Genomic DNA, 16,209 nt, shown 5'->3' with positions numbered 1-16,209 from the left:
GCGGTAAAAGCCTTTGGCCCCACACTTTTTTCTTTAACTCTTTCTACATCCCATGTGCAGTTTATCTACGTTTCAAATATCTCTTCACATAAAAAATAATAACAATAATAATAATATTTTCACATAAAATTTTAAAACTTTATATATATTTATCTTAAATAAAAATTTTGATTAAACATTTTATTAGTTCTAATATATGGAATAAACGCATATGAGGTTACAGTGTCACACTTTTTCTCCACCAAACAATTTTTCCCACCTAACTCCGTCGCTGGTCTCTGTACGTAATTGAGCGTCCTTTTCTCCCGTACGTATCCGCATCGTTCGCAGCACCATATGCACCTTTTTAGTAAAAGCACGTCCAAATTAATATGTATCACCCCACGTCATTCCTTAAAATGCGTGCGCATCAACCTATCCAAATATTCATGCAATGAAGCTGCTTCAGGGCCTTCTTTTATTAGGGCTAGAGTTGCAGACGACATCTCATAAATGATTCGAGAGAGATCGTAAAAGAATAATCACGAGCCCACAAATTTTTGTGTCTGATTATAAAAGATTAATAATAATAATAATAATATGAGTAAAATATACCACTGCAAATTTAAACTTTTACCGTTTGATTCGGATATAAGTAAGAACTAGCTATTACAGGAATAGATACAAGTATGGAGATAAGAAAAATAGTGTTTGGATGAAAATTGAGTTGTTTCCGGGGATAAGAATAATTTTAGGTAGTCTTATATAAAAAATGGAGGTGTTGGTTGGGATAACGGAGAACTACTATTCTCGGGTAAAAAATTAATTAGCGTTTGGATATAAAGGAAGGGATAAGGGCTTATTCCTATCCCTATCCCCTAACCAAACGCTGCCTAATAGAGAATAACGATTGTTTTGTATTATTTATTTAACATGATATTGGAGGAGAAGATTATTAATTCAAGTCATGTTAAGCTTCTAATATTATTTATTTTTTTTATTTAATTCTAGTTCACGTTATAGACTTAGCGAAAAGTCTTAAAAAATATTTAAATACCGTTCTCTACATGTTTAAGGTTTTATAGAGAATAAAATTTATTTCGTATTATTTAATAAAAGGCGAGAAATATTTAAATTTATCTTTTATAACGGAGTATCTGATTTAAATATATTATTTATTTATTTATTTATTTTTAAAACCTAACGGTCTTGGTTGGAAACTGGCATTTTGTTACGGGGAACGCTCATCGTCCCCCATGCGTTCCTCCAAAAAGAAACCCAAAGCGAAAGCCAATATTCGATACGAGTTATAATGACTCAGTGTCGACATTTCCTACGTCTATAAATAGGGGTAAATTCTGGGTACGCCAAGCGTTTTCTCTGCGTTAGTCTCAACAAGGGCATTGCTACGGGTACCCGTATGTGCACCGACAAATTTTCCGATTCCCACAATTATTATAGACATTGCAGTTTAACGCATGAGGTTGGGTACATTTTGGTGTACGCCATCTGAGTTCAACTACCATTCTTCACAAGGGGTTGGGCACGTGATCAGCACGTGCGCGAGCCCCCTAGTTGTTGTTGTTGTTCTTCTTCTTCTTCCTGTTCCTGCATTTTCAACTCGATTCATTGGTGAGTAAGCCTTCGATTTGTTTCCCTTTTTTTTAACATTTTTCAAGCTTTCTTAAGCTTTTTTAAGCTTTTTTTATATATATAATTTTGAAGGTTAGTAGTGAATATGTATGTGTTTGTCACTTAAGTTAGATTATGTAACTTAGAAGGCTAATTTTTACAATTTTATGGTTAGACATGTATAATTTTATTGTGAACAGAGAGAGAGAGAGAGAGAGAGAGAGAGAGAGAGCCAAAAATTGCTTCTTTGAACTTTTTAACTTACTGGGTTATGGTTTAATTGGATAGTTGAGTAGCAGTTTATTTTTATTTTAAAATTTTTGAGACAAAGCTTGAATCAGTGTTTACTCTTTTTTGATGGGGAGCAATTGATGGCTCCAGAGAATTATAAATGGTTTTATATTTATTTTCTTTTTTTTTTTATATACCTCTCCTCTTTAGTCATGCTAAGATACATGTGTTTTGTTCAATTTTAATCTACTTGCAGTATTATTTCAGCATGCTGTCTCTGAGTAAACAAATCTCTTTTCCTTTGTTTTTTTCCTTTTGGATTTTTCAGGACTAGTGAACAAACAACACATCTGGGCCTTCTCATTATCAGGTAATGATCTTGCAGTACCATAAAGTAAAGAAAAAAAGAAAGAAAGAAAGAAAAAGCCATGATAGTATTCTTTGGTTAAAGTTCATTGACAAATTAATTATGTGAAGTTACCATATACAATAGAATGTGAGGAAGAGAAAAAGGAGGACAAGTAACAAGTTATTGGTTGGGGGGGGGAGGAAATGCAAGAAACTCAGAAGATTGTTGTTTCTAAGCCTGTGGCTTCAAGACCCTTTTCAAGCTCCAGGTACTTCTCAGAAGTACTTCCTGGCTCCACAAGTGCTTCTCCCACAACTACTCTTTCTGATACAGCAGTTGCAATTAGACCTAAGAGTCTGAGACCTGTAACCCATCAGAGAGAATCCTCAGCTGCAATTTCAACATCCATGGTAAGGTTGATGGGTCTTTAATTTGTTTTTTTTTTTTCCCGTTTCAGACATACTTGGATGCCTGTTGCTTTTGGCTTGTAGAACAGCTTCTCTACTCTAGAAAGAAGCAGAAGCTTCTCGAAATAGGTTATACAGGCTAAACGATAATTTTGGAGCTTTTGTTGTGGAGCGAACTATATTAAGTTTTCGGGTCCCAAAAGCAAAAGCTAGCTGCTGTACTGACGATTTTAACAAAAAAGCCATCGATGATTCTTCAAAAAAACAGCTTTCAAGTTTAAATAGATTTGCAGATTTGATCACTTTGACATATAGTAGTAAAATTTTTGCAGGATGATGCATCAGATTCAGGTGTCTGTAATCATTTGTCCGACAAGGCATCTGTTGTTACTCTAAAATCGGAATCCAAATCGGCAGCTATCTTATACAAACCTACGGCAAAAGCAGTGTCGAAAAACATCGCTTCGTTCTTGGCCAATTTGGTGAGTATTGTTCTTCGCGCCTTAATTTCTCGGTCTCGAAAGTTTCAGACGATCTTGATCAGTTGAACCCTCTTCGTAAAATCTCACTTTGGTTAATGGTTTATTACGCGATCAGGGAAACTTTGATGCAACCCATCAACAAGTGGCGACAGAAAAACCGGCCCCAGTTCAAATTTCTGAACATATAAATCAAAATCCCCACGGCAATTCAACTGCGCAAGTGGATATCAGTATGTACCAAATCTCCGATCCGTCGAATTTTGTTCCGCGCAATATTGAACAAGAAAATGTGCAACAACCTAGCAATGGCGCGGATCGAATTTCTTATGACGGTTATAACTGGCGAAAGTACGGGCAAAAGCAAGTGAAAGGAAGCGAATTTCCGCGAAGTTACTACAAATGCACGCACCCAAACTGCCCGGTGAGAAAGAAGGTGGAGAGATCGCTCGATGGGCAAGTAACTGAAATCGTGTATACCGGTGAGCACAATCATCCTAAGCCGCAATCTTCGAAGAAATTACTGTTGGGTACTCAAAGGCAAGGCTCTAGCTCTACTGAGTGTGGAAAAGAGAGTGGCAATACACAATGTGGTAATAATCCTGTGGTTGAGGAGAATAGTTCACATGCTTTAAGATTGGAGAACAAAGTTGATGAGGGTTTTCGCGGGATTAAGAATTATCATGGGCATGTTTATCTCCCAAATAGTTCTTCAAGTTCTGACGGGTTTCATGGCGATTTCAAAATTGGTGAGAATAGCAGTGAGCTTGGAGGAGCAACAGCAGGGTTTAGTAAAGATAAACCTGATTACAAGAGAAGGTATGTCAAAGTAGAATTGTTTTCATTCGAATTCGTTTTTCTTTTCCCCTTCTCTTCTAACTAGTTTATGTTGGAAAAACATGTCATGCTTAATGAGCTCTTTATTCTATCAGGAAGAAGGATGATCAGTTAAGCGGAGGCAGCGCAGCAGCAGCTTTTGTCGAGCCTCATTCTGCGGCGCAAAATTTGGTGGAATCCGACGTCTCAGGAGACGGCTTTCATTGGAGAAAATACGGGCAGAAGGTCGTAAAGGGAAATTCGTATCCGAGGTAAACGTATTATCATTCGTTTCTCGTTTACAGCGAGAGTTTACTGACGAAAGTATTTACTGTCATCAAGATTGTATACAAAATAGTTGTGTAAGTAGTTACTACATCTGGAACAGTACATATGAACTTGGCAATTCCAGTTGAGGAAATGATAAGGGTCTATTTCTTTTATTAGGAATAAGTAAACTGTAATCTTTCGATCATCCTAAAGAATGAATGAACTAGCTCATCTTCCTTCTGTTTTAATGTTATTTTTGGCAGAAGCTACTACAGATGCACCAGTCCAAAATGCAACGTGCGAAAGTACGTCGAGAGAGCGTCGGATGATTCGGCCTCGTTCGTGACAACGTACGAGGGCGAGCATAACCACGGAATGCCGACCAAGAAGAATGAATCCAGTTCCCTCAGAACCTCGCTTGCTAACCCATGAGGATAAGAACAGATGAAGAGAAAGAAAAATAAAAAAGAGGTAAAAAAAAAAAACCTCTAACTTATCCCACATATCTCTAACAATATGGGAGTTGTTAACATACCTCATAAAGTATGTTTTCTATACAAAGGATTGTCGCCAGAGGGCAAATAATTTCCATATTTGTAGCAAAGAGAATTTGTTACAGTATATTTGACAAACACTGGTTAGCTTTTTATCATCTATTCCTCTTAAATGTCACATTAGTAAGCTAGAGATCTTTATGTTGAATATTTCTACAAGTGAATATTACTACAAGTGACAGAGAAACTTTGATTTTTTTTCTTTTTTTCTTTTTTGTTGTATGAATATTGCTGGTAATATGTATAATTTCTTACTGTTTCAGGATGTTAGTAACAGCTGAGGCTGAAGCTCTGTAGACTATTCTTTCTCTCTCTTTTCTTTCTCCCATTCCCCACCCAACCTTTTGTTTCTTTCTCTGTAAACTATTCTTTCTTTCTCTCTCTCCTCGCCCCCTCTTTTCTTATTTTTACTTTCCTTTTTTTTTCTCAATTTGTTTTCCCACGGAGACCTATTGACTCAGATGGGTGTCGACGAGAGAAGAAGATCCAACACGAAGTAATTTAAAGGAGGGAAAAAAAAAATTTCTATAGAGCAAAAGCATTTAGTAATTAGCTAAACAATCTATAGAGCAAAAGCATTTAGTTATTAGCTAAATAATGACTGATATCCACGTTTTATTCCGAAACAACCACGAGACAAAAAAGAACCAAAAAAAACGACAACAACAGCCACTTCCTTCAGAGCAAAGAATAACGCAATCAATTAATGATTTAGCTGTGGCATTACTACAATGTATCTTACCTCTCTCTTCATAACTTAAAAATATTTATTAACGATAATAAACTAAATAAGTAATAATTTAGCTTCTGCTTGTGTCCACAAATTACAACAACAATATTAGAGGAACCTATAAAAGCATTACTCTCACTCTCTCTCTCTCTCTCTCTCTCTCTTAGTACAAGCTAAGGTGCGAGCCGCTACACTTTGATCCATTTTTACAATTTGTGCACGCCCTCTGAAATAAATATGAGTAGAGGCATAAGATTTATGTGCTTCTCACTTTCCATCGGTAAGTTCAACTTTTTCTGCTTCTTGGTGTCCATTCATTACTTTCTCGGGCGTTTGGACGCTCTGTTCCCCATCGCTAGTGTTCTTTTGTTCAGCAGGCTCCTCCGAGTTACTTGGTTTGCCCTAAATTTTGATGCATTATGGTTAACATTCTACAAATACGGTAATTTCCGGTTGAAGGAGGAAAAAAAAAAAGGTGAAAGCTACTGAAATTTAACAAATTAAGAACTTCAGGGGCTGGCTTGTTAATTCTGAAATGCTGACTAAAATCAGGACCAAACTAATGAGGAAATTTATAGTTTAATTCTAAATAAAAGAAATATGCTGTGGATCGGATAACTTGATGGTTGGATTCTTAAAGTGTAGCTCAGATTTTCATGTCCCTAAGAAAAACAATTATAGACATCAATATAAGCAGTAACAAACTAACCTTGTTCTTATCGCGCCACCCAAGTCCAAATGGTCTCGAAAGCAAACTTATTCTTCGGGGAGGAATAGCTAGAGATGAGTCTTGGGTCATTTGCGCAGGAGAAAGATCCTGGGTCGGAGTTCTGCGACCAAAAAAATCAAAAATAAGAAAATAAAAAAAGAAGGACGAGGAAGGTAACAATGCAGCCATTTCATGAAAGAGTGAAGTGTGCTGTTCAATCACACCGACCAACTCATCTCTACTTTCATATTCCATAATAATAATTTTAAAGACAAGAATTCTAAAATCAGAAAAGGTTATAATCTAGTGGATGGTATAAATTGAACATACAGATGGGACAGAGGGAGATGTTATGGGTAATCCATGCACGACAGGGTGAACCAGATCGAGACAGTGATTTTTTTGTCAAGATCAAACGAGGGCCTGCCACCGGCCAAAACCTCTACCCTCCCATTTTCCCTTTTTTTTGCTGTCACTCACTATCAAGCCTAATGGGCCAATTTTGAGAGAGCTTGATAATGTGGCGAACTGAGCCATGCCAAGTTCAAGCCTACCTCTCACGGCATTGACTAGCCGCCTTGCTGGCATTTTAAAGTCAAGACGAGCTTAGCTTGCCCAGATAACATATATAACAGCAGAAAGGATGATACTAGATATCATTAACTTGGCAAATCAAATGACAGGGATACCTTGGTGAAGGACTCGAAGGTTGTGCTGCTTTGAGTTGGCTAGACTGATACTGCAGTGTAGCCTCCAACATGGTTTCTGCCATCACAGCCCTGTTCTCCATTTGTGCGAGTAAAGCCATCGTCTCTTCGTACTTCTCCTGCATGTATCTGATAATGATGGATAAATATGCACAGGAAGTGCATAATAGAATAAGCAGATATAAATGTTAAAGGCCTGGTTTGAGGAATGTATTCTCCCAACACAACTGCCTTGATGCTTTAGAACTCCCCAAAATACGGAGGTCCTTTGATGCTTCACTCATCATATGCTAACATATGGCGGTAAGCTACTTAAGGACAGGCATTCTCGTTACATAATTTTAAGTATATCATAAAGAAGGGGTTTCGTATGCAATAGATAACCAAGAAATTAGCCTCTCTTTTTCACTCAAATGGTCAACTGCCCAAATATGCAGAAGACTAAGCATCTGTGGACCTAATTCTCTTAAAAATAAGCATAAAAAGTATGGTGATTATCGATAATTAACTGGAAGAACAAATATTCAAAAGAACCTGGAGAACATGAGTAGCGTATCGTTGAGCAGCAGCATCTTGTTCAGCATATATGCGAGCATCCTCTGTCACTTTCTGCTCTTGTTCGACCCGCATCAAGACCTTTGTAAATAATAAATAATCAATCAGTGTATATTAGTCATGTAGTAAATGTAGAAAAAAAAGGATTTGACAACACATCACATTTCCTATAAATTAACTTTGTTTAACCTTATTATAGTTTACACTGAAACAAGAAAACTGTTTCATAAGGGTAAAAAGGTCATTTTACAAGGGAAACATAGATTTTTCACAGATGAATAGAAGTGCATAGCTTTCAGTGACAAGTTCAGGGACCTAGTCACTTGTATTATGATAGTACAGGGACTAGCCATATTTTTCACCCCCAGAAAAGGATCAGGAAAAAAAGGGGAAAATCAGAGCATGATCTCACTTGAAGCATGGCACGTTCTTGCTCTTGCTTGTCGGATAGTGCCTGGCGCAGCTCAGATACCTCTTGCTCTAATTGTTCAACCTATTATACAAGTAACATATGTAAAAAGCATTAGGTAGTCGCCATGAAACTGCAAATTGCTTTTGTAGGATTCATTGGCACATAGCTAGGTCGTAAAAAAATTAATGAGTTTAAAAATAAAAGATAAAGGCAATTAAAGATAAGTTTCAAGAGAAAATTAGGCAACAAGCTTGTCTCAGTTACATTCCTACTCATAGCCCTGAATCTAGATGTCTTAAGAAAAATCATAATATGGAAAATCATCTACATGACACTTTCAGGAATTATGCACACAAGGCACAAACATAATTTATGAACTGTCCACAAGGTGAAAAATCAGAGAAATCCTCTAGTTCCTCAACTTTATATTTTATTAAGTATAGATATTGATTTGCTGCTATTTCTACTTTTGCACATTACCTTTGCACTCAGCTGACGTCTGTTATCCTGTTTGACCATCTCCATTAATGCTGTCTCTAACTCCTCAGCTCTGGTGGAAAAAAAAAAAAAAACATTCACTAAATGAAACTTAGATTATAACTTCTGTCAGAAAACATTGCAACTTAACGAATATCTGATGAGACATAATTTGCATTTTCTTGGGATATAAATGAGAAAAATCCAGAAGAGTTAGTTCCTCCAAGAAAGATAGCTCATAATATACCTAGGATAATAATTAATATGTGAGAACTGAAGTCACGAACCCGAGCACTGCTGACCTTTTCTCCTCCAGCAATCTGCACAACTCAACCTTCAACCACGTCACCTGCGGAGGAAAACAAAAACAAGCTTAGCATATACATTATACTTGCACAAAGTTTGATCCCCTGCTCAATAGAAAAAGATTCAGACATATATTTGCTCAATAGAAAAAGATTCAGACATATATTTCTTCATGTCTAGAAAAGAAATCTACCAAACTCCAGCAAATTTCAGGACACCAAATTGTAATGTCTTAGTAGTTGTAATCATCTCATTGCTCCATAATTTTGCATTGTCAATAACACCATTGTGTGCTCTCGAGAAAAGAAACAAAAAAACATTCAACGGATAAAACAAGAAGATTACCTGTTCTTGGAGATCAGGCAAAGAGTCCACTTCAGAATCAACTTCCAAACCACTAACTATACAATCTATAGTGGGTGAATCAGATTCCAATGCATCCCTGTTTCCATTAATGTCATTCAATCCTTCTTTCGAATTTGCTTCTGAAACAAGTGGCTCAGGGTTTCTTTTGAAACTATATAACTTAGTTGCGAGGCCTTTTGAATCCTTAAAAACTCGAAGCCCTCTCGACCTTTCCTCCATTGCAGCTAAAACAGAGGGCCGATGCTTATTTCTTAATTCTTGAAGTTTTAGTTCATTAACCGTTTGATATCCCATGCAAGCAGTGAGTACAAGCTGGCTACTGTCAAAAGTAGAACCAGCCAGAGATTGCAACAGGGTAACTGCATCTCCAGCATCTTTTGTAGTGACAAGTGCCGGGCCTACACATAGATGCGTAACAATGAATAAGGAATTGCACTCTTAATGACTGAAGATAACTGTAGCCGTTGATTATTGGTTAAAATAGGTGAGTAGTCCCTGTACTTTTATGATCCTGCAACTTAGGGCCTCCTTCGCCCTGCAGTATACTACTATTGTATATAAGTGTTGTTCGAGTAGTGCTAATAGGAGAAGCATTATGTTGAAGTTCTCCAGCTTTCTTTGCAGAAAATCAGTAACCCAAATTGGAGCTCCTACTTTTGGGCCTCAACGTTAAATTCTTATTTCCTGGCACAGTAGAAGCACTAGACTTTCTATTTGGCAAAGGCTCTATTAGAGGTGACTGCAACTAAAAGTAGTAGCAGGAGCTAATTCAAACATGTGCTTAGTCCCTAAACTTGTCATTTAGAACTAGTCAAACATGCACCTAGTCCCTGAACTTGCCATTCAGACAATGTAGTTGCTGAAATTCTGAATATATTGCAATTAAATTGCCTTCGTGTTTGCCATTCAGAGCATGTTACATCCATTAAGTCACACTCTGAATGTGTGATCCTTTCTTGTTAAAAACCATTTAAACCTCCTCCAGTAAATGAAGGGTTAAAATGGCCGTTTTACAGGAAAGGTTCATGCAATGCACATGTGATGTAACAGATGTCAGATATTGTGTATGCAGGATAGTTCAGCACAATGTTGCAATACCTTGAAAGTATAGGAACTGCCCATATATTTTAACATCAATTACTTGTCAAATGCTAAAACTATCATACAGTAGAAGTAGTATACCCAGTACCATATAACTCCATAAGAGCAAGTGCTGTTCTGAAGAGCATTACGCGATTCCCATCGAATAAAAGCACATCCCACACACGAAGCACTGAAATAAGTGGGGAAAAAAGTTTTTATGAAACAGGTATTAATCTGCAATGTTTAGAACAGCTAAACAAACAAGCAAATTACGAAAAATGAAGAATACAACTTCCTATTTATAGAATTAATCATATAACTAAGAAAAAACCTGACCACTTTCCCAAGGAAGCATATTCATGTAGATGGAAAGGAACCATGGCCCCGTAACCCATGCAACCTGAACTCCAAGATAATCAAGATGGTTTACTGCAACCAAGAAACAAGGAATCATTAAAACATTTTAATGTTTCCAATTTTATTAGTTATTTAGGGACAGAAAAATACAGTCCATATTTTATAAGATGCAAACCTAGTTTTGGAAATCTCTCACGGACTAATTCCTCTAAAACAAGCTGATCAACCTGAAAAATAATCCAAGTGGTGCTTTAGGAGCTATACATGTGGAAGTGTAGTTAACAGATTGTCCACAAGGTGAAACTACAGAAGGATCTTCTCTTTGGTTCTGCTTTTTATATTATAGAATCTAGAAGGTTCCATGTAAAATAGTTCTCAGGGGAAAAAAAAACGCTAAACATGCTGAAAATAGTGAAGTAACTGACGGTAGACAGCACCTGAGATTCAATCATCTCCTCTGAGTAATAACCATCAAAGTAGTCATCAATGATGCCTGTTAAAGTCCTGAGGTATCAAACACACAGTTCAACATAATTTCAAAAGTGATAATTCTACAAGCAGTTGCATAATTGAGAGGAGGTACAATACCACTTACCAAAATGCATTTTCCTCAGGCATCAGTAATAGTAGTAAACCGGCAAAAAAGTTCATAGCCTGCAGCAATTATATCAAATTTATCATATAAATAATAAGAGGAAAGTGAAATACAGAGGAAAAATTACTATTGCAGTGAAAACCCTTTGATATCAAATTATTATTGAAGGCAAACCCCTGTGAATATTATGATTTCCGTATCCCCGCCCCAAATCACTGGAATACACATGATGCCCCTAAGTGACAATCTTTCTTCTTTGTTATGATGTTCGATAATATCTTCGCTTTTGCTCATAGGTCAACAAGGTAAAACAAAGGTTTAGAAAACTTGGAGGTAAATGTGAAACTTGTGATATCGACAATGGAGTTTCCTGTATTTTAGTCATGAGAATCAAGGTACTATAATAAAATCAAGATTTAGAAACTGAAGTACCTGGCAATACCCAACAGACGGGTTATGCCTAGCATATGCCGTCAGTAACCGTCTCAAAGCATTCCTCCCATCTTCATCTAGAGCTGGATGACCTGGAAATGTTCTTGGCAAATCCTGTAATACCGGAAAGTAAACAAATTAATCAATCAACAAATTAGTTATATATTTTTCTTTTTCTCTTTCAATATCCACACATCTACCAACCTTTTCTATCTGCCCTTTCCATTTTTCTGATCCAACTCCATTTGGTACTTTTGGTTGGCTATTAGCATCATTCAAAGGCACAGGGACATGAACATTATTTCCTTTAGTATTAACTTCTCGAGCGAGCAGACTGTTGTAATACCCCTCCACCCTGCGAGTTCCGACACTCACAAATGCTTGCCATAACTAAATAGCCACCAAAGAAACACAATTAAGCAAAAGCCTGAATTCCCAAATCAAATATCAAGCAAGAACAGTAGCAACCAGTAACTTCACCTCTCCTCTAAGGGCCATTGGTAGACCCCCACGGACTAAGCATTCTAACTCTTCCTTCCACGGGTGGAGGGCCTCTTGGCTTTCTCCATTCGAATTCAAATTTGAATCAGAATTGCCACCCTCGCCCCCCGAAAGCACTTCTTGGTTTGGGTCGATCTTCTCCGCGTCATAGAACTCATCGTCGGAATCCTCTGATTGCTTTGCCTCCTCTATGGGAGCAAGATGGGACCCACCACCAGAGGATTTCTTCCTCTTCTTTATCCTAAGGCTCATCATCTGATCAATGGAGCTGAGGGAAGGCCTAATTTGAGCCCAAATTTGAAGCTTGTGTTCCTTTTCCTCCTTTTCCACATTCTCCTTCTCTGGTCCATTCTCGATTTCATCAGTGTTTTCTACTGGGATTCCTTCTTCTTCATGCGAAGGCGTGATTTTGATGTCCTCTCCAGAAGAATCTTCCGAAGGTATTCTAGAAGCTTCAGCCTGGCGTTCTAGAAAGTCCTTCCATCTATCTGATCTCTCCTCTTCTTCCTCCTAAAACCACAAAAGACGATAACAAAATCTAAATAAATCACAGAAAAATAAGGGGGAAAAGGAATTAAATTTTGATGACCAGGATTTCCACCTTGTAGATGTTGGCATACTCTCGGTACCTCTGCAAGTGTTGAGGCCGCACCGCAAACCCGTAAGCATCCCTGATTCAGATCCCCAAATCATCAGAAACGAAGAGTATTCCGATCGAAATCGTGCGACAAGAATCAATTTTTTTTTACCTCAATTCAACTGCCATAGAACTCTAATTCGAACAACGGCACCAATACGACGTCCAAATTACACAATCCATCGTCCCAAAAACCCTAGATTCCCATTTTGGGGATCTAGGGTTAGTCCTCAGTATCCCACCAACTTTCCGCTTATAAATCCGGATCAAATCGACGAAGATCGCGAGCTACATTGTCCGGAATCAAAGGGGGGAAAGTTTTAAACAAAATCGAAAATATCCAATAACGAAGACCCCCCCTTACGATTAAAAAAAATCCGTAAAAAATGGGTAAAAAATAAACTCAAATCCCATTGATCCCGCGAAAAGCGGATCCATCGACACGTGAGTAGCAGATCAAGGAGAGGAAACAACACCACGCACCTCTTATGCTCGAAGGTGATAAGGGGCAAGCTTTTCCCCTTCATATCCTCCCCCTCCCCCACCCCCGCCCCTAATTCAGCCTCCGCGGGGGCTATTCCTCGCTATTCTCCCGCTATTCCGCCCCGATTCTTCGATTTGGACTCGGTGGTCTTCGGATTGCGCGTCTCCCTAGAGAAGCGGCGGCTAGGGTTTTGGGGTTGGGGGCGGAGAGAGAGAGGAGAATCGGAGATTTGGGAGGGGGAATAGTTATTCCGATCGAAGCGAGGGGGAAATGCGGAATAGGGAATAGTTATCCCGCTACTTATTCCGAGATAGGGGCCGCGTTTAGTGTAGTGTGATGATGTACTAGCGTCCTCGTAGGCATTTTGGAGTGGTTTGCGGAAACGACGACGGATCCCCTGCAACCCATACTGCATAAGATTCCTATCCGAGACACGTGGCAAGTAATCTTGTATATAGAATTTCAAACAGCCACTAGAAACCTGCCACGTACGAGATTGTGGTGTTTTGTACAACGAGATATGTAGAGAAATTGAGGAACGAGTGGGGCCCGCGAGATCCGGTGCGGAGAAAGGGGACGTAGTGAAAGTGGTGTACGGACACGTGTCGTCCCAAGACTTTGCTTGGGGAGTTTTATGACACGTGGCCGGATGCGGTTGGCTGGTGGTTCTACTCCGTGAGTGAGTGTGCATCGGTGCATGTGGTTTGGGTACACGTGAGAGTAGCGTGACACTGGGGAGTGTGTCACTAAAAATTTATTAATTGATGTAACCATCGAACAACTTAATTATAAGGGGGGCGTGGAAAAAAAATCATTGAGATGCACCATGTGGTGAGGGAGATGAGATAGAGTCAAATCAGTAGATCAATTTTATTTTGGCGATCTTTATTTGGAAGCTGAAAGTTCCCGTCAAAATTAAGATCTTTATTTGGCTGCTTTTTAGAAAAAGACTTCCCACCGCCGACAGACTGCTCACCCGCGGCATGTGCGTAGATCAGAACTGTACTTTCTGCGCAGTCCTAACGGAAAGCTGCGACCACCTTTTCAGCGACTGCGTTTACGTCAGATATCTTCTTCTTAGTATGGGAAGATTGGATGCGAACGTCAGCAGTACTGACGACGCTTTAGGTCTCTGGACCGAAAGTACTAAACTACCTGTCGCCACGACGAGAAACCGACGCTTGATCATTCTAGCTGCAACTTGGTGGGTAATCTGGACGATAGAAACAATTTTATTTTCAATGGAAAGTCGCCCGCGGTCTCCGGGTCCCTTCAACGGCTCAAACTACTGATCAGCACTTGGACCACTATGCTTTGATGCCCTATGTACCTTCCCTTGTTGTTCCACTCTTCTTTCTTTTTTCTTCTTTCTTACTTCTTTTTTCAACCTTTTGCCGTTCTCTCGGAGGCCCAAGCTGCCTCCAACTTGTATACTCAGTTCATTTGACCTAATGAATGAAGCAGGTAGCTTGCTACCTATTTTCTCAAAAAAAAAAAAAAATTTTGGCGATGAATCTTAAGAAATATACATATATTTTCCTAATCACGATAAATTTTTGAGTGAATTTTTAATTTTTATTGCTTCGACCTGTTTCAGACAATAAAATACGGTTCAATTTTAATCAAATTTTGTAGTATTTGCAAAAAAATTAACAAAAAATCTCTACTATACGTTAGAGAATATTTAAACAAACTAATAAAAAAAAAGCTAAATTCTGAAATTGAAGAGCATGTTAGTTTAGATAATTTCAAAGTCAAAGGATCTCTTTCTAAATCACATAATTGTGGGTTCCGGTGCAATTTAGCCATTTTGTTTACTGGAGTTCTCAAAATTATTATGAGCACTTTTTTCCTACTCCCCTAATTATTTGTGTCCCCATTACCTGTTTTCTATTATAGTGGACATCACATCATTGTATTGGTTTGTTTACATGTTAAATCTCATGGCCTTGATGTGACTCTCCCCTTAAAAAATAATAATAATAATAATAATACAGGTAAGTAGAGTTTTCCTATTTTCACAAAAAAAGAAATCTTTTTGTTTTCATAAAAATCTCTCCTACAATTCTTTTTATTGTACCTGATGTATGACATTTATATTCTTTTTCACATGTAAGTATAACTATTTTAACCTAACCTTTTTTTTTAATAATAAATGCTTATTTTAAGCTTTTCTTATGGAAAAGCTCGTGAGATTTTATATGTCAAATCTTAACTACATGATCAATTGGTTTCATTTTTAATTAACCTCTTTATTACGGCAAATTGGTCAAAACTTTGAGACTGGTGATACGCAATAAAATTTTAAAATACATATCTTAAAAGAAGTAAATAATGTAGTAGTTAATGAGTAGAGTCAATGCACAAAACCAATTGAACAATGCTATGTTGGTAAACAAATAAATTAATTAAAAAAAGGGAAAAGGATCATATCAATAAGTAGAGGCATGCACAAATTGTGCAGGCCATGTTTGGTGGAGAAACAACAAGCATGATTTTCTATGATTTCATTATCGGCCCATGCACCATTTTGCTTCATCAATGTGACATAGTTTAGTTAGTAATATATTGATAAATAGTATTTCACTAAGTATTTGTTTAAATAGTACTATTGTGAATAAAAATGATGCGAGGAGTATCTGGAAGGTCCAAGATAAGATAGTCCAATATGTCGTCTATTATGTAACGTGCTCGAATTTTAAAACTGTTTGGACGATGGATCAGAGCTGAACAGATTTTCATGAGAGAAGTAGTCATAATCCTATTCTTTCAATAATCTCTTTATTTGGAGCAGCAGTGTAAATGAACGGAGCTCGCTACTATCGAAGGCTTGGTTCGGAATTAATTTTGAACTTGAAGCTAGTTTTGATTAAGATTGGCTTGAAATTTTTGTTTTTGAGTCTACACCGATCTTAAACTTTTTGAATCTAAGTGAGATCCAAGAAAAGACTAAAAAAAAAAAAAAAATGAAGATCCGGTTTGGCATTGTTACTGATTTTTCTTTTTTTTTTAAAAAAAAGAATTTCAACACAAAAAGATATATAAGAGGATAGCAGAATGATTGCTTGTAAACCTTTTCATCTTGGTGCATTGTAATCTAAAAAATAAACCAAAAAAGAGATATTAAACCTCTATTTGAGA

General features: G+C 37.6%; 2 protein-coding genes across 6 annotated transcripts; one reads left to right on the top strand and one right to left on the bottom strand.

Moving 5' to 3' along the window:
* On the top strand, positions 1,361-5,027 carry LOC109718045 (probable WRKY transcription factor 3). Of its 3 annotated transcripts, none has more exons than XM_020244040.1 (7): positions 1,361-1,611; positions 2,171-2,212; positions 2,336-2,601; positions 2,931-3,080; positions 3,196-3,896; positions 4,010-4,165; positions 4,427-5,027. In XM_020244040.1, the coding sequence occupies exons 3-7, from the start codon at positions 2,395-2,397 to the stop codon at positions 4,593-4,595; spliced, it is 1,383 nt and encodes a 460-aa protein (XP_020099629.1). In that variant the 5' UTR covers positions 1,361-1,611; positions 2,171-2,212; positions 2,336-2,394; the 3' UTR covers positions 4,596-5,027. The 3 variants fall into 3 exon arrangements, with proteins under 3 accessions (XP_020099629.1, XP_020099627.1, XP_020099628.1); XM_020244038.1 differs by having other exon boundaries at positions 2,320-2,601; XM_020244039.1 differs by lacking the exon at positions 1,361-1,611 and having other exon boundaries at positions 2,022-2,212; positions 2,320-2,601.
* LOC109718043 (TBC1 domain family member 8B-like) lies at positions 5,391-13,401 on the bottom strand. 3 transcript variants are annotated; one of them, XM_020244036.1, is made up of 18 exons: positions 13,068-13,399; positions 12,549-12,618; positions 11,927-12,457; positions 11,651-11,836; positions 11,447-11,560; positions 11,015-11,073; positions 10,857-10,923; positions 10,595-10,646; positions 10,399-10,491; positions 10,169-10,252; positions 8,959-9,377; positions 8,610-8,656; positions 8,311-8,380; positions 7,831-7,911; positions 7,398-7,499; positions 6,846-6,982; positions 6,157-6,277; positions 5,391-5,849 (listed from the first exon to the last, which is right to left on the bottom strand). In XM_020244036.1, exons 1-18 carry the CDS (start codon positions 13,109-13,111, stop codon positions 5,715-5,717), a joined length of 2,412 nt encoding a protein of 803 aa, XP_020099625.1. In that variant the 5' UTR covers positions 13,112-13,399; the 3' UTR covers positions 5,391-5,714. The 3 variants fall into 3 exon arrangements, with proteins under 3 accessions (XP_020099625.1, XP_020099624.1, XP_020099626.1); XM_020244035.1 differs by having other exon boundaries at positions 8,595-8,656; positions 13,068-13,398; XM_020244037.1 differs by lacking the exon at positions 5,391-5,849 and having other exon boundaries at positions 6,846-6,992; positions 8,595-8,656; positions 13,068-13,401.

Source organism: Ananas comosus, linkage group 12 (genome assembly GCF_001540865.1).
Source record: "Ananas comosus cultivar F153 linkage group 12, ASM154086v1, whole genome shotgun sequence".
NCBI classification, from domain to species: domain Eukaryota; kingdom Viridiplantae; phylum Streptophyta; class Magnoliopsida; order Poales; family Bromeliaceae; genus Ananas; species Ananas comosus.
Note: the sequence above shows the minus strand (reverse complement) of the source record. Positions and strands in the feature narration are given on the sequence as shown.